At 42.0% G+C, this 17,672-nt stretch overlaps 1 protein-coding gene across 1 annotated transcript in view; it reads right to left on the bottom strand.

Annotated features, from left to right (window-relative positions):
* The window catches only part of STAB2 (stabilin 2), a 129,707-nt gene that overhangs the window by 43,933 nt on the left and 68,102 nt on the right, over window positions 1-17,672 (bottom strand). The window contains exons 31-42 of the mRNA XM_036237372.1: window positions 17,128-17,205; window positions 14,972-15,070; window positions 14,776-14,883; window positions 13,829-13,960; window positions 11,105-11,233; window positions 9,853-9,909; window positions 8,761-8,856; window positions 7,568-7,763; window positions 6,168-6,263; window positions 4,212-4,257; window positions 3,303-3,379; window positions 200-325 (exon numbers count right to left, since the gene is read on the bottom strand). Coding sequence (XP_036093265.1) covers window positions 200-325; window positions 3,303-3,379; window positions 4,212-4,257; window positions 6,168-6,263; window positions 7,568-7,763; window positions 8,761-8,856; window positions 9,853-9,909; window positions 11,105-11,233; window positions 13,829-13,960; window positions 14,776-14,883; window positions 14,972-15,070; window positions 17,128-17,205 — 1,240 coding nt within the window. The remainder of the gene's footprint in view (window positions 1-199; window positions 326-3,302; window positions 3,380-4,211; window positions 4,258-6,167; window positions 6,264-7,567; window positions 7,764-8,760; window positions 8,857-9,852; window positions 9,910-11,104; window positions 11,234-13,828; window positions 13,961-14,775; window positions 14,884-14,971; window positions 15,071-17,127; window positions 17,206-17,672) is intronic.

Genomic DNA, 17,672 nt, shown 5'->3' with positions numbered 1-17,672 from the left:
TTTAATTAAAAAAAGTTTCCCCCCTTTCTCCTTCCAAAGTGATTTTTGGACATCACACACCTTCATACCTCCGTAATCACAATTCCACATCCTCATACCTTCCTGCCCAGACGAACTGAAAAAAGACGATCCTGGCAGCATCCAGACATGAGGATCACATAACAGTGCTCCGACCAGATGGATGAGGGATGGCGCTTACCTAGGCACACGATGCCATCTCCAGTATAGCCGGCTTTGCACACACACGTTCGGCTTCCTGGAGTGGTTCTTTTACAGTCAGCCTTGGCAGAGCAACCTCCGTTGCTGATTTCACAGGCATTGATTGCTAGAGAAGAGATGACCAGAGCAGAGAAGAGGAGAGCGGGGGGGAAACACCATTGACGCATTTTTATTTGAGTCACTGAGGAGTGGAAAATACTTCAAAATGGCAGACATTGGAGTAAATATGGATAATTCAATAGACTGTAAGGCACTAGATATCTCTCCTTCACTGGTGAATTCTACCAAACATTTAAAGAAGAATCCACACCAGATTTTCACAAATTCTTTCAAAAACTAGAAGATAGAAGACTTCCCAGTTCATTTTATGAGGTTAGTATTGCCCTGATATCAAAACCGGACAAAGCCATCACAAGAAAACTATAGGCCAATGTTCCTCATGAACATAGACACAAAAATTTTCCAGAAAATCCTTGCAAATCAAATTCGGCAATATATAAACAGGATTATACACCATAACCAAGTAGGATTTATATAGGAATGCAAGGTGGTTTAACATCCCAAAGTCAATTAATGTAATATGGCATATCAACGGAATTAAATACAAGGGCATATGATCATCTCAATTGAAGGAGCAAAAGGATTTGAAAAAATTCAATACCTTTATTAATAAAACACTTAACAGACTAGTAACAGAAGGGGACTTCTGTAATCTGATAAACGATATCTATGAAAAACCCACAGCTAAAATCATACTTAATCATTAAAAACTGAATGCTTTCCCACATAATCAGGAATAAGATAAGGATGTCTGCTCTTGCCACTGCTACTCAACATTGTACTGGAGGTTCTAGACATAGCAATTAAAGGAAAAGAAAATAAAAGTCATCCAGATTGGAAAAGAAGAAGTAAAACCATCTATGTGGACATAGGTGACATAGAAAACCATAAAGAATATTACTAAAAAACTATTAGAACTAACAAATGAGTTCAATAAGGGTACAGGATACAAAGTGAATAAATAAAAATCAACTGTATTTCTATATAGTAGAAATGAGCAAACTGAAATGATATTAAGAAAACAATTCTATTTACGATAGCATCAAAAAGAATAAAATACTTTGGAACACATTTAACAAAGTATAAAACTTACACTCTGAAAACTATAAACATTGTTGAAATTTAAAAAAAGACCTAAATAATGGAAAGATGTTTAGTGTTCATTGATTGGAAGAATTAGTATGGTTAAGGTGGCACTACTCCTCCAAACTGACCTACAGATTCAATGCAATCTCTATCAAAATCCCAAGATAATCTGAAAATCCATATGTAAATTCAAAGTGCCTAGAAGAGTCAAAACAATCTTGAAAAAGAACAAAGTTGGAGGACTCACACTTCCTAATTTCAAAACTTACTACAAAGCTCAGTAATAAAGACAGTGTAGTACTGTCATAAGAATATATATACCCTTATAGTCTGTCTGTCTGTCTATCTATCTATCTATCTATCTATCTATCTATCTATCTAACTATCATCATCCATCTTTCATTTTTCTAATAGAATTGGGAGTACAGAAATAAACCCATGTATCTATGATCAATTGATTTTCCATAAAGGTGCCATGATATTTTAAGGAGGGAAAAGCATAATCTTTTCAACAAATAATACTGAGACAACTGGATATCCACATGCAAAAGAATAAATTTGAACCTCAACTTCACAACATATACAAAAATTAATTCAAAGTGGACTAAAGACCTAGATCCACTTAGCGTACTAAGGTATGTGCTTGAATCTTGGCTTGGCCTTCGCATACCACGTGGCTTTGGATAAACCACTTAAAGAAGTTGAACTTCAGGGTCCATCTTTACAGGTTTATTTATAGGTTTGGGAATCATATCTAATAATATATATGAAAGTGTTATAGAAATGTTGTTCGTTTTCATATTAACCTGTGTCTTCCAGTTTTGTTCTTTTTCCAAAAAAACAGGTCAAGAAAAACATTCTAGTTATTTGTCCTTTCTAGCTGTTTTCACTAGGATACTGTATACACCCTACTGCAGGAAACATCTGGGACCAGAGTCAGGGTATTTGCATGCTGGGAGAATCCCCGGGGTAAGATGGTTTAGAAAGCAGATTGGTATGATCATGGTCCAGCTAAGCCACAATCTGGCCTGAAGCCTGCTGGGACACAGTGCTCTGGAGAAAAATTATGCTAAGATATTCTGTTTTTTTTTCTAGCACCAAATAGGTTTAGGCACCATTAGAATATTAGCTTACATTTATTGAGTGTTATGCCATGGCTGTTCTAAGCACTTCACAGATATTAATTCAGGTCACCACCTATCCATCCAGTTGGATGAGAGAGATTCTCTTATTGTTTACAACTCAACAGATGAAAAAATGATGCACAGCAGTCAAGCAATTTCACCAAGAATATGCAAATTATAAGAACTTAGATTCACCCCGAGGAGTCTGATGCTGGAGCTGTTTTTAACAGCTGTATCATTCTGCCATTGTACACAGACGGGTCATTTCATCCCCTGACCACTACGCAAGGGGGGTGGTTTATGTTTACTTTACAAATGAGCTAAGGGGGCTCAGAGCAGTTAAGAGACCTGCCCAAGATAACGTGGGTAGTAGGAGGAAGAACCAGGCAGGCTCCTTTCTGTACCACTCCAGAGTCCCCATGCCCAGGCCACACACGAGGTCAATCAAATGTTTTTTTTTTTTTTAATTTAAGACTTTTTAAATTGAAGTTATTATTATTATTTTTTAAATTAGTTGCAGATAAGACAGAAAAAGATTAATATCGAACCAATGATTTTTTAAAGCTCTCCAGTTGTGGTCAAGGCTGTGAACCACTGCTAGCAGAAGAAAAGAGCGGGACTGGGCTCCCCATCTGAACCACAAGCTCCATCCCTTCACGGGGGTTTCCCGTCCCTGGGAACAATCAGCCGCCCTGTTACATTTAATTCACCGTTCATAGTGGGTAGCAGCTGCCCATTCAGTCTGCAGGAACACACATCTCTCCACGGCTAACCCTACCTCGTCTCCCAGGAGCAAGTTCATGCCTCACTTGCCTGTGCAGACGGTCCCGTTCCCTTGGAATCCCGCTGCACATTTGCACGAGGCTGTGCCATCTGGATTGAGGAGGCAGCTGCCATGAGAAAGGGCAAATGCCATTTGTAGAAAAACACATGACACTCATCTCCCTCATTCCCAGCATCCTAGCTGCTGCCCCAGGAGGCACTCAGAGGTCCTGCCTAAGGCTCTGGGGAGTCCATTCCTAGCATGGCCCTGGCACAGGCAGCTAAAACTGCAGTCGTTTACCAGGTAAACTAGAGTGTGTGTCTGCGGACATCAGCCCAGGGATAAGGAGGGGAGCTAACAGACCTACCTGCGTGTTAGGGGGGGTGTTTCACGCATTACTTTAGGTAACAACACAATATCTAATAGCCCTGAAGAGTACATATTATTACTATTCTCATTTACAGAGGAAACTGTGGCTTAGAAGCATTAAATAATTGACTCGTGGTCATGCACTAATGACAATGACAGAGGCTGATCTGAATTCTTGTCTGACTCTGGCTATGAGGCTCTTAATTAATTAACCCATTAAGCTCCTCTGGGAGTTAAGAACATAAAATTGAAATGTGAAGAAGTAAAGGCTTAGCTGTGAATCGGGATTAAGTTTTGATGAAAGCGAGAGGCCCACCGGGCTCCCTCTGCCTCTGTGAAAGAGTCCCTGTAGTGTGAACCGGGGGTGACAGCTGGCATTTTGCCAACATGCCAGGTAACTCAAGTGGCAGCTCGTTCAAAAGGCTGGATCTGGCAAATTGATGGTGGTCTCTTCAGTGATATTTCTAGTTTCATAATAAATTTATAAACATTCTCAGGAAACTGCTCTCTTGAGGATAGGACCTGGGGTGCATACTGTGGTATACAGCCCCCTTTGTATTGTCCCCCAAAAAGACTCAGAGGGTACCTACTTGGCACTGGTGTGGCATGTCCCATTGCAGTTATCTTTTATGATTTCTGAAAAAAAAGAACCAATTGCTTTGTCAGCCCTCTTTTATTAAATCTCACTCAAGAACTTTCTTTTAGTACTTGGTGCTAGGAAAAGATTTACTTTCTATGTAGTAGATGATACATATCATGTTTACTATGTGAAACTATGTGACCTTGTAAATATTTTTTCTATATTGGCTGCCAGGAGGCTTAGAGCCAAATATGAAAGTCAAATATACTGATGAAGTGTCACCTATGTGCCAGGCACGGTGCTAGGTGGTGAGGATGAAAAAATGAGTAAAATATAGTATCCTTCCTCGGGGCTGGGTGTTGATACAAGTCCCTCTCTGGTGCTTTATTTTCTATTTTATTTATATTTCCCATGTTCCTTATTCTTTCTAGTTTTTTTTAATCATTTTATTATAAAGTGATAAAAACGCACAAAAAAACCTCACCTAATTATAACTAATGTTAAAAGTCTTTTTTTTGTTTGTTTGTTTTTGGGTGTTGTTTTTTTTTGTTTGTTTTTTGTTTTGTTTTTTGTTTTGCATGTGCAGAAATAGCTCAGGGTCTGGCATACAAGAGATACTCACTATCCATTTGTTGAATTAATTCCTAAATTTCCTAGAATGGTATAGGTTCTCTTTCATGGATGCCCAGCTATTTGGATGCTCCTGGCAGGGGAGGATCCAAAAGAAATGGTTAGAGATGAGGAAAGAGTACCCTTTGGGCAGGATGCTCATGCTAAGAGCTTTTGGGAGAGAAATCTCATTAGGCCTGGCAAGTTGCACAGAAGGTCCTGAAACAGACCTGGCTGCAAAAGTGGTCCATTTTGTGTCAGAGAAAACGGTAACAGGCTCAAATGGAATGGAGTGGATGCAATGCAATTTTCTGCCTTTACCTAGTGTGTGCTATACCTTGAACCTGGGAGTCTGCTTCTCTCCATTCACTATCTATTGACATCTCAATCATCTTTTAGGTTCTTCTCTCTGAAACCTGCTCCCAACATCTGGTTTAATTGGTAATGACTTCGATTAATTGCTAATGACTACGCAGTGTGTTCTTTTGAGAAAGATGCGGCACCCCATCTGGCCTCAGAGGGAAGGAGTGCAATGATTGATTAGTGATGTCTGCCATGGGATGGGGAGTGATGAGTTATCACACAGACAAAGGAGTTGTCTTCCTTGCTCTAATCTAGAGGTTCTTTGCTCTGCACTCCTACACCACCATTTTTTGAACACTACCGAATATTTATTTCCATCACTAGACTGGAAGCAACTTGTGCCGAGTGTGACAAGGCTGGAAAGCTGGTCCAGTGCCTATTGGTGAGCTGCCTTGTACTCCTAAGGGCTTTGTCCTGGAGGCACTGAGCTTTGTCCTGGAGACAATGAAGAATCACAGTGGTCGTTAGGTCCTGGGGAGAAGGTGAGGAACGTGATCTATACGCACCTCCCAAATCTATATGTTAAAACCTGCTCCCCGGTGTGATGGTATTTGGAGGTGGGGTCTTTGGGAGGTGATTTGGTCATGAGGGTAGAGTCCTCATGAATGGGATTAGTCCCTTATAAAATAATGATATTTACCTATATTTATTCACATGGAAAGATATCCATTATATATTGCAAAATAAAAAAGTAGACTATAAAACAGTATGTAGAATACGGCCCTATACACGTATGTTTGTATACCTATAAAAATGTTAGAAGGCTAACACAAAATATTAATGATAGATATTTCCTGCCTTGGGAGTATGAGTGATTTGTATTATCTTCTTTCTGCTTTTCTTTATTGTCCAAACTTGTTGCTGCAAGGAGGAATTCCATTTATGGCTCAAGGAAGAAATAAAGATGGCATTCCTATTTTAGAAAGAAAACAAATGGAGCTACCGAAAAGGGAGGCGAAGAACTGATCATATGTACGAAGGGGCTCGCTCTTACCTCTGTCACATTTCACTCCTTTCCAGCCAACATCACATTCGCAGGAGCCGTCACCCGAGGGTCCTTGGTTGCATCTCCCATGAACACAAGAACACGCTAGGTGAAAAAAAGCCTACACATTGTCAGACTTCTGACCTGTGTTCAACAACTCCCTGACCATTAACTACAAAGGTGCACTTTAGTGCATTTAATTCTCCAACCTGGTTCCCGAGAACCGTTGTTTTTAGAGGGCTGGTCATGCCTCAGCAAGGACCATAGCTGTGTGACTGTGTCGCACTGTGGGGTGGTGAGAATGTCCCCAGCTGAGGTTATCTGAGGATCCAAGGTTATGTGTGACCCCTTGGGATCCCTAAGAGTGGACTTAGAAAGAAGCCCATTGGGGACTGGGTTTGTATAAAGCTGGGGTGGCTGCCCTCTTCCACCACAGCCATCTCAAAATGGCAATTCCTTTGTTATGCAGCAGCGTCTGAAGCCTCCTTGAGAACTGTCCCTCCCCCCCCTCCGCCCGAGGGATCCCTTCCCTAGGAAAAAATATTCAGCTGGGAACTCCCACATAAATGGAAGCAGATAATTCTTTCATATAACGCTGCACTATAATGCCAATTACATATTATGTGGCCAAACAGTGAGAGCCAGGTCAGATTTATGGCTTTTAGTACAATGTGAAAGACATGCTTTGTTTTCTCATCATGAATCAGGAAACCTCTCCTCCCAAATCAACCAGGTGCGTGTCCCTGGGCACAAGAAAGTCAGGGTGAGAGAATGCAGATGGCTTAGCTCAAACGGATCACTATTTTTGTGAAAACGACAAAGTATGTGGCTCGTCAAAGGTGAATCAATAGAATGATCTTCACGTGAAGGACAGCACGAGTCAAAAGCAAGGCTTTGGAGTCAAGCAAGGTGTGCACTCAAATCTCAGTTCTGCCTCTCATCAGGTGCGACCTTGGGAGCGGGAAAGTCATTCAACCTCTCTGCCTGAATAGATTTATCTGTAACCTGGGCATGACCATACTCAAGTATATAAGGCTCCTGTGTGGATTAGATGAGATAATGTGCACATAAAATACGCTTTTCAAAAACTATCGAGCAAAGTCCAAAACTGAGAGCGTTACTATGAGAACTAGTGCGCACAAGGCAAATGGTTGGGTTGGGGAATGTCGGTGAACAGATCGGGGTGTGTGTGTGTGTGTGGAGGGCCGGTGGGGGGATGGGCTGGTAGGTCTGGGTTAGTGATGGAAAATGTTTGGAAACACAACCCCATGCAAATTACCCAACACAAATGATCTTATAATTCACGTGATTATAGAAGTAGGATTTCAGCTGGCCTGGGGAGACAGGCTGAGTTACTCTTCTGGCCGGAGCTGGAGTGGGGGTGGGGCTCGGGGTGGGGGAGCACGCACCTTGGTCGCAGTGAATTCCGTACTTGCCCTCCACGCACGTCTCGCAGGCTGTCCCACTGAAGCCCTTGCTGCACTCGCACACGCCCGTGCCGTTTACTCCGTCCAAGCAGATCCCGTTCCCAAAGCAGACGTTTTCAGACCTCCCTGGGCAGGGCTGGCACTGGGGGCCAAAGAAGCCCGCACAACACTCTCTCGTCTGAAAGGGAAGGACGAGGCTGGGGGCCTGCACGTGCATCTTCCGCTTTTGTTCAGTTGAGGTGTAGAAATCCCGCTGCTGGGATGGGCTGTGTGCCCTTAGCTTTGGCCTCTCATTGGAGAGGATGCTAGGACCCCTGAGGACCAGGGGAAGCTAAGCAACTTCCTAGGGAGGGCAGGGCAGAAACAGGATGGAGGGCTTCACCGAGGAGGTTGGAAAGATGGAAAGGAAACAGGCAAGTAAGGGAAGAGGACGAAGAAAAGTGAGAAAAGAGGTCCAGCAAGGACTAAGTAAAGGATAATGCAAGGGATGCCAGAGGGGAGGATCACCATCCCCAAGCCTGGCCCCTTCCCCTTGTATGTTATTTCACCTGGTACTGAAGATGGGAGGCCACTGCAGGTGAGCCTTTGGCACTCTAAAAATGAACCTCTTGTAGGTTAGGGAACCTGCACGGGATGTCTGCTTGGCTTGAGAGCATTATCGTGACATCTGCAGCCCCAAGCTCTGCAGCATAAAGAGCTAAACCACATCACCTCCATCAGAGAGGCTGAGGTTGGGAAAGCAAGACAGGAAGTTAGAAAGAATTTCGCTGCAGATTCCAGAGCTGCAGCCCAGAGATACTTAGCTCTGGGGTCCCGTTTTCTAAATGCCCAGGTGTGCTGTCTCTTTCCTTGGGGCATCGGCCACGTCTTCTGCCTCTGCTGCTTACGAGCATGCTTGCAGGGCATTTCACCCACCACGAGCATAGGAAGGTCCTCTCAGCTTCTCATCTCCCAATTGGATGTGGCAGTGTGTTTCTATGCGCTGACTTACAGGACTGCCCTGAGTTTTATTGCTATCACTACTCCTTTGAATGACAGTGTTAATGAAGATAATGAGGAAGAAGAGGAGGTGGCAGAAGGAGTCCATGTAAAGGCACTTTGAAAAATATAACATATGATTACACCTCCCAGTATCACTGCAATAATTAGAAGGATGACTAAATCATTATACTCACGATGACAGTTTTCACGCATTTTAGCCGGCACCCAATGAACACGGATCGCTTGCCCATGAAATAAATGGTATAGATACATCTCGTAGTCTCTTCGCCCTGTGAAACAGTAACGATTCTGTCAGCTTTGTGATGGAGAAAATGTTTCCAGTCTCTAAAAGCAAGTAGGTGAGTGATGCGTGGCTGTCTCTCTGACGGAAATGTTCTGGAAAGGGAAGGGCATGGTTTATAAGAAAACGCAAACACGGTGTTGGCTGCCAGAAAACCAAGCAGAAAAATCCAAATAATTATGCCACAGGGCAGTATTCTGTAAAAAGAACTTTTCTCTAGATGACTAACTTAGGTTAGGAAGAATCATAGAGTAGACCAGACAAAAACATTCTTCCAGGACTATATACACTGGTTGACCTGAGCCTTGAGTTCTCTCTGTGTATTGATTTCTACTCTGCCTCGGTCTGGGAAAGGTTGAAGGCTGCTTACAAAGACCTATAATCTACAGGATTAAATTAAAACTCAAGTGAGTGACTCAGCTTTGTCACCATTATAAATTACTATTATCGTGCTCTGAAAGGTACATGAGTGTTTATTCTTTGTAGCGGTTGAAGTATTATCAGGAGCAGCTTTTACAATAAATAGCTCTGAGAAACACAGATTGGTGATTAATTCAAAGACGTCTACCTCCCCCAAGTCTGCCATCCATTTCTTAGAGAAAGTTAGTTGTAACTTTGAATGGAAAAGGAAATCAGGCAGGTTTAACTCATTTGGGCTGGATATATGATTTTGGATATGGACGATGTCTTCTCCTGTCCTCAACCGGCTACCAGAATATATGAAAAGTGAAAAATCTCTTCTTGCAGTGTGCATTGGTTGAGATGAGCCCCCGTGTCGATTTATTTAATAATTAAAATTTTGTGTTGGTCCAAAAGAAAGAAATTTAAGACTTTGAAAAGATGCACACACAACATAAGAAGGTGAAATTAAATTAAAACCAGGTGAAGGAATGAGGGTAGTGAAAATGAGGTGCCCTTGAGATTCACTTCCTAATTTGGGCCTAGATCTGGAAACTAATTCATCAAAGCAGAAAAAAATACTTACTAGAGGTTTACTTCCAAATGGGCAGATCGGCTGCTGGGGACACTTCCCACACTTGCCCTTGGAAAAACAGAGGCAAAGAGAACATTTCGTGGTTATACTTTTGGTGCAAAATGAGGCTGCACATATTTCCCATGCCTTGGAGCTGACAGTCTTTAGGCTATGGAATTGGAAATCAGATAGATATCAGAGCAGCTCATCTGGTCAACCACTTTCACATTCTTCGAGACAAGCACTTCAACTACTTCAGGTTTTGGATGTTTGAGCATCACTTTCTCCTACTGTTTTCTTCTGAAGCTGATAATCCTTTAATGTGTGGAGGTCTTATCTCACTTAAATCCCAATTCCTTTAATAACAAGCCCCAGTTTATTGCAAACTCATTATTTAGTGAATTGGGCTAGATTTGGTGGCCAGCTTTGGGATCACATGGTCCAGCTGAAGGGTCAGGGTGGAGGTAATATATACCGTTACAAGACAAAGAGTATAAATGAAGAAGGACAGAAACTCTTTAGTGTGGCCTGTTCCTAAAACAGGAGGAGGCCGATGTGCCTAGTTCTTAACTTAGCACCTACTGGGGTGTACAGTATAACTGTTCCGAATTCTGGCTCTCGGGCCACACTGCTTGGATTTGAATTCTTCTCTACCACTTGTTAGCTCTGTGAACCTTAGCCTCTCTGTGGCCCATTTCCCCCATCAGTAAAATCAGTATGGAGATAATGATAGCACCTAATTTGTAGGGTGCTGTGAAGATTACATGGGTTAATGCACATAAAATGTTTAGAGCATTGCCTAGCACATAACAAGTGCCCATACATGTCAGCAGTTATTAGTATAACAGAAAGATCCTGCATCATCCAGGGGGTTGGAGTGAAAAGACTCCATTACTGAAATAATCCATTTTCATGTTTTCTCTCCTAGTGGACCAGGCTTGGCCGATATCTGCCACAGGTGAAGGCCATGGCTTCAGAATCTTGCTCAACGCGACCCTCCAGGCAGCCTTTTCCAGGCACCGAAGGTACAACTTATTGTATTAGATTGTGAACCCATCGAGGGCAGAGGCTGTGTCTTATTTACCTTTGTGGAGCCACACCTGGATATGCTCCTTTGCACAACAGAGATGCTCACTCACTAGGTGTTTTTTGAATTGGACTGAGATATCTTAATAGATGAGTTTTATGCTTAAAAAATTATAGAAAATAATAGAAAATAAGCCAGCACTCTTTAGTTGCATCACTGGCTGTGGATATAACTTACTTGTACAATAGTAGTGTTGTTATTATCACACCTATTCTTCTGAATTTCCAGAACCTTCCCCAAGCCATGGATCACTCCCTTGTCAGTGGCTACATTGGTGTAGTTTATCGGAGCTTCATTTACATAGAGCTGTGAACGAGAAGGTGAAGTGTAAGTTTTTATTGCAGTGATTTGAAGAGCAAGAGGGAAGATGAAGATTGGAAGATATCAGTGTTCACAGCCTGGGAGATATTCACGTGGAAGGTAGCACATTGCGGTGGAAAGAGCTCTGGCCTCGGAGAGGGGAGTCTGAGTAACAGTCCTACATCTGGCACCATCTCTAGCTGTGTGACCTTGGGCCAGTTGATTTCCTTCTGTGAATCTCAATGTCCTCCTTTGTTCTAGATAATTTCTATGGTTTCTCTCTTTCCCTCAAATTAACTGGTTTCTGACTGAAACATTCCGAATCATGATCACGTATGTTGGTGCCCACTGGCAAAACGGCTCCACGGATGCGCTCGGCTGTGCGGTAGACAGGTACGGACGCTTCCAAAAACTGAGGTATGAAGAATGGAACTCACCGCCTTTTCAGCAGGTGAGTTCCATGGTCAATTTGCAAGCGCCCCTCAGAAATGCTAAGTGACAGTGATACAAGAACAAAATTAACTAGCGTTTTTTGAGAATTTTAGAGTTTGTAAAAAGCATGCTACCGTCATTTCCCAGAGTGTGGTGACTGCTCAGAGACCAGCATCACCCCACGTTTTCCTCGGGGCTTCTTTGGAGCTCATGGTATATGTGTGTATCCGCCTGGGCCTGTGTGTTCATAAGCGCCTGAGACACGGGCGCTTAGTCAGCTTCTATACACTGTCAACTCAAATTCAACTTTAAGTCGAAATTTGTTTAATTTTTATTTATTTTTTTAAGGAGAGGATACCTTAATGATTAAGGCAAAATAAGTGAATCTATTCATTTATTCATTTAAAAAAAGTACTATAATTGGAAATAAATGGTTCTTTAAAAACTTGGGGTGGTGTGTGTGCCTGTGTGTTGTGTGTGTAAGTGTGGTAGAGTTGAGGTTGGGAGAAGGGGGAATTCTTTATTGTACTAAGTAAATGTCAAGTTTGTATCCAATAAATGTTTAAAAGTGATTAACGACACCTCCCAAACTCCTCACAACATCGATATTATAATGACTCTACTAAGTGCTAAAATTTGAGCTTCCCTTACGATTTACTTGGAGTCCAGTGAATTTTTACTGTATGTTGGGATAACTCATGGCTGCACTCCATAGAGGTATTCCAGGGTCTGTGAAGATATGGACAATCACAAAGGAACCTTACTGATGGTGTCAAATGGTGATTGCAACACAAATCTCTAAATTCCAAAGTATCATAATGGCAGAACTTCCGATGCTGTAATACTATTTGATATGGCATTAAATAAGTGAAACGTTCTCATTGTAAGACCATGTGCACATGATTTTGTGCTGCATTAAAATTTTGATTTGAACACGGGTCTGCTCATGTAAAGAGAGCATTTTTTTGTACATCTCCACTGTCCTAAGAGAAAGTAAATAAATTATTGATAAAAGCAAAGCCTCTACTGTAAGATAGAATGAGTTTTTTATTGTGAGATAAAGCCTCTGTTTAAAATCATTCTAGATCAAAGAATTTCTGAACAAATGGAAAATAAACATGACGAATTGCAATTGATTCAGCTAACTGCACTGGAATATTCATTTCCACATGATGAAATAAATTAAAAATAAAAATCTAAGTTCTTTATCAATAAAAAATTGCTTTTCCTGAAAAAGTAGGAAAATGTGTTTCGAAGCTCTCCTTAAGTTATTACACAATAGGTGAAATATTTGTAGGAGTCGGTTAAATATTTGAAATTTGATTATTCCCTAAATAATAGAGAATCAGAAAGACTCTTCCTTTTACCCAAGCAGGTTAAAAAAAATGTACACAATATTCACTTATGAAATTGTTTCTAAGATTGCACTTTTTAAAAAGGATTAAATGGCATTATTGATTAAAATTTCTGTTTAAATTTTTCTCACTTTAACATAGTACTTGGTTTGTTAATAATTTGCTATTTTTTATGACAATCTATACTAGAGCATAATTATTTCTTATTAAATTCTCCTAAGTTGATCTTACTTGATGTTCGAAATATGTGAACAATATTTTATATTTGAAATAAATATTTAGTCTCTAATTCTTTTTTTTTAATAAATTTTAAACACTTGGCTATTTAGGGATTGTGTGGGATAAATACTGAAATACTGCTGTGGGGTCAGTTGGTCATAGGACTGCAATGATAATAATGTTAATCCATTTGGCTGCTGGATCCTACTTATGCCACAGAATCCTACGGCTTGGAGCCAATGCCACTTCCTGGGAGCGAGGTTTTGCTGTCGGGTCCCCTTCCATCTTAGAGACTGCTTGGGGACTGTGTGCTGGGTTTGCAGGAATCAGCACTGAGGGGTACCTGTGACTGCTGGGATTCAAATACCATGACTGGTAGAACCACCCTGGTTATCTGAAGGCCTGCGACCGGGAGCATGAGTGGCAGCCTGACAGACTGGTTTTGTCATTACCGTACGGTGAAGCACACACAACTGTCGTTTGTTGATAAGGCTTAGGAAGCAGATTATTCCAAAGAAGAGAGCATTCGGATACGGAAGTGATGATGACAGGGATTCAGACACCCATTCCTGGGTTTTAAGCGAAAGGGTTGCACCTGGTCATTGTGGAGAAAGAAGCTGAGGAGGTAGGAGACGCCCAGCATGGTCTCTCGGTGCATGCCATTGTGCAGGTCATTCTTCAGCAGTTTCTCCTCCAAAACCACGTGATACCTGAGTGTGTCTTCCTCCTGGACAACACACAGAATTGAAAGTCAGCCCATAGGCCGGCCAGTCCCCAGTCACTTACCAGGCTGCTCCAATGTGCCGGGCACTGTGGGGATTACAGGAGCTGGTTGAACTGAAGTGTTGACTGAGGTATCAGGGCACGATAGATATTAAATACTAAATCTGAGACAGATCACCTGGGAGAACTTGCAAATTTTCCATGTAGGATGGTTGAGAATTCATTATATGACCCTAAAACCCAGAGTGAGGGCATAAAAGGTTGGGGGAGATTTTAAAGATTTCTTTGGAAAAAACTGCTATGAAGAGAGTCTCCATGCCCCAGCCTGCTTTTCCCCTCAGGGGTCATGAGAGGAGGTCTGATGAGACATTGTGAAGAGCTTGATCCGTGTTCCCTGCAGAGAGTGTGGTCTGGGGGACTGGGGACTCACTCATGCCAGGTACTGCTGGCAGGTGGATCCATCACGGAGTGCAGAGGGTTGTTGCTTCACTGAGACAGGCCTGCACTCCCAGCCCTGGCTCGGGACAAGGGAACACTTGTGTCCTGTGGACACACATCCCAGCTCCTGGGACACCTGAATCCTTGTGCATATGGGCCCAAGTGTGTGCTTCCAGGAGAACAAACTAAATACAGTAATGTGGGCAGCTCTGGCATGGGGGAGGTCTGTATATGAGAGTGCCTCTGCAAGAGTGAATGTTAAGTACCTGGAAAGGAAGTTTTGATAGAAGAGTGAAATCACACATGATCGATACATTGAAAAATGTTGAGCGTGTGAATTTCCAGAAAACAATTTCCGTGGCTATTGCTCCTGATACCTACTAGAGTTGCGACCTTCTTTTCCCGGATGTAATTCTCAATGGCGTCATTGTTTGGAGCAAATACAGTGTAAGCATCAGCCGCCTCGATTGCATTCGCCAGGTTATATTGCTGTAATGAAAAAGAACAAGAGCGTTCGAAGGGCTTCTGTTCCCAGGTAACCTGAGCAAGTGGGTCATGCTGAGAACGTGGTACTTGCAATGATGTAGCCCCGGAAGATGGAGTAGTTGGGCATCTGGTCCAGCCGGGTGAGCAGGTTTGGTAAGGAGCCAGTTAGACCTCTTTGGGGAACCAGAACCTGGGAAAGGAAGCCCCAGATTTCTGTTAGCATGTGCTGGTAGGACTTGCTGCTCTTTGATACGTGGTTTCATGGCACATAACAATATGCAATTCTGAGGGCCACCGAAGTCCTAGAGTGCTTATGCAAATTTAAAAAAGGTAATCTTTCCTCTGATAGTTTGCAATGCCAACAGGGTGCATAGTTTGGAGAGTGAAGTGGGCTGAATTTCAGCGCCATTCCATTTTTAGGTCAGGAACCTTTACGCAGGTCACAACCTGCACACTGTTGATGGTGGCCCTGACAAAGGTGACCACAGTGTCCAATGGACAGGTATAGAAGGAGCTTAGCAGAGAACTTGAATGGGTGGACATGCATCCATGAATCTTTTGTGTTCACATAACTTTTTCCTCAATACAGTTACTTAAACATGAGGACCCTCGGCTGTCTCTTTTGGGAGGTGAGGACAATAGCACCTACTTTCTAGGGGTCATTGTCAAAATCAAATGAAATAATGGGACGTATGACACTTGGCACAGTGCTTGGTTCCTAGTGGGCTGTCAATCATTCCTATTATGACGGTACACAAGATGAGGGCTAGTGCTGATGAGGGACATGGAAAAGATGCAGCTCCACTGCTCCAGGACATGCCATCATACTGGGGTTCAGGACCTAGTCCATAAGGAACCACTACTAAAACGAGAGGGCACAGTAATGCTACATGAGTTCTATACAAAGAAATCCCATAGAATTTCAGAGGAAAAAGAGAATAAAACTGATATTTAGTGAAGGCCCACTAGGAAGCACACCTTGAGGGAGGGTGTTGATTAAGCCTCACAGGGGAAGAAAATTGAGGCTCAGAGAGGTTATGTAATTTGCCTAAGGTCACACAGCTAGCGAAGTGTGACCCAGATTCTGTATGACTCCAGAACTTGACACTAAGTCAGCCTTGGTGATATGGATTACCGGGATCAGGGGAGGCTTCAAAGAGGAGGTGGGACTTGAACTAGCTCCTGTGATACTAGTGCTCAGTATAGGAGCTGGGTTGCAGTGCTATTCTACTAATAAGGCTGTGTCCATAAAAAATGTAAATGAGAAGGAGAGGAATTTTAAGTGTGTGTGTTTTTTTTAAAGTTTCTTAGTGCTTTGGAAAGCCAGAATTGGAAAAAAAAAATGCCCCTGAAAAATAATGTAACTTTGCATTGAATGAAGCCATAAACCCAGCATAGCTTCCTGAAAGTGATGAATCACTTGATCAAAAAATGTTGTTCTTTCTTCATGTCTCTTGGTATAATACAAGAGAATTGCAAAGTATTTGCAAAATAATGCACCCAGGATCCTTACAAATACCCTCTCTTTTCCGAGTGGAAATAGTTGATCTTTTCTGACCTTTTCTGAGTAAGTGCTAAATGAGAACAATTTTAGTTAAAATGCAATTAGTTAATTGTCTCTTCTAATCTTATACCTTTCAAAAGATCCCAATATACCTTAAATTCTAATTTTAATTTTAATATAGCAACTGAAAATTATAGGATCACTTAAGACCCTATTTCCCATTATTCTCTTATTTTCTATTCCACACCTTTGAATACTATTGAACTGCATTTTAGAAGAAAATGAACATTTCACAACAGTTTTTCTACCCTTTTCCTTTTTTTTCCCTATGAACTTCCCTATTTCATTATTTTAGAGCGCAAAGTACAGAGAAGGCAGTGGAAAATTGATACATAAGCACTTGCCTCTCCTCCAGGTCTTGATTAGATCCCATCTGGGCATATGGTCGTCCCAATACTAAGGATCTTGTGTACCTTGTAAGATGTTCCCACATATAAGAAATATAATATATGTGGTCACACTTTATATAGGGCCTACTGAAGACTATGGGCTGAGTAGATAGTGAGTCTGCTGGAATGAATAGAGCCTATAAACAGTTTTAAAATAGAAGTAATGATGTACGATACAGGTTACTTTTATGTTAAGTCTAAGTATTCCCCCTCCCCTGCAAAAAAAGATACTGTACAGGAAGATACATGAAGGGAGAAGAGAAGCTACATGTATGGGAGGATGAAGTTTTGTACCTTGTTGATGATGTGTATCACTCCATTTGTGGCCGCGTTGTCACCATCAATGATAGACGCTCCTTCAATTGTGATGTTCTGTAAACGCAAACCGCAGTGGGAAGGTGAGTCCCATAGTGCACACATGGGGTCTGACATGATATCTGAGTTTTTCACTTTCTGGGCAGCAGTGACCTTCACACTTTTGGACCATGACTCACAATGAGAACTATTTTTAAACTATAGACCACACACACACACACACACACACTCAAAATGAATAGTACTTTCCTCTACTATGTGGAAGGCAGCTGATCATCAATTGGATCCCACTCCTTTCTATTTCTTTAAAAAAGTGCTGGCTGAGGTCACTACAGTGACCCTGCTGTTTGAAAAATACTAGACAGTGTCGTGGATTGAACTGTCTTCCCTCCCTGTCCGAGATTTGCATGTTGAAGTCCTAACCCCCAGAACCTTGGCATGTAACCTTCTTCGAAAATAGATCTTTCCAGAGGCAATCGAGTGAAAATGAGGTCCTTAGGGTGGGCCTTAATATAGTACGTTTG

This window comes from Rousettus aegyptiacus, unplaced genomic scaffold, assembly GCF_014176215.1.
Source record: "Rousettus aegyptiacus isolate mRouAeg1 unplaced genomic scaffold, mRouAeg1.p scaffold_m13_p_2, whole genome shotgun sequence".
Lineage (NCBI taxonomy): Eukaryota > Metazoa > Chordata > Mammalia > Chiroptera > Pteropodidae > Rousettus > Rousettus aegyptiacus.
Note: the sequence above shows the minus strand (reverse complement) of the source record. Positions and strands in the feature narration are given on the sequence as shown.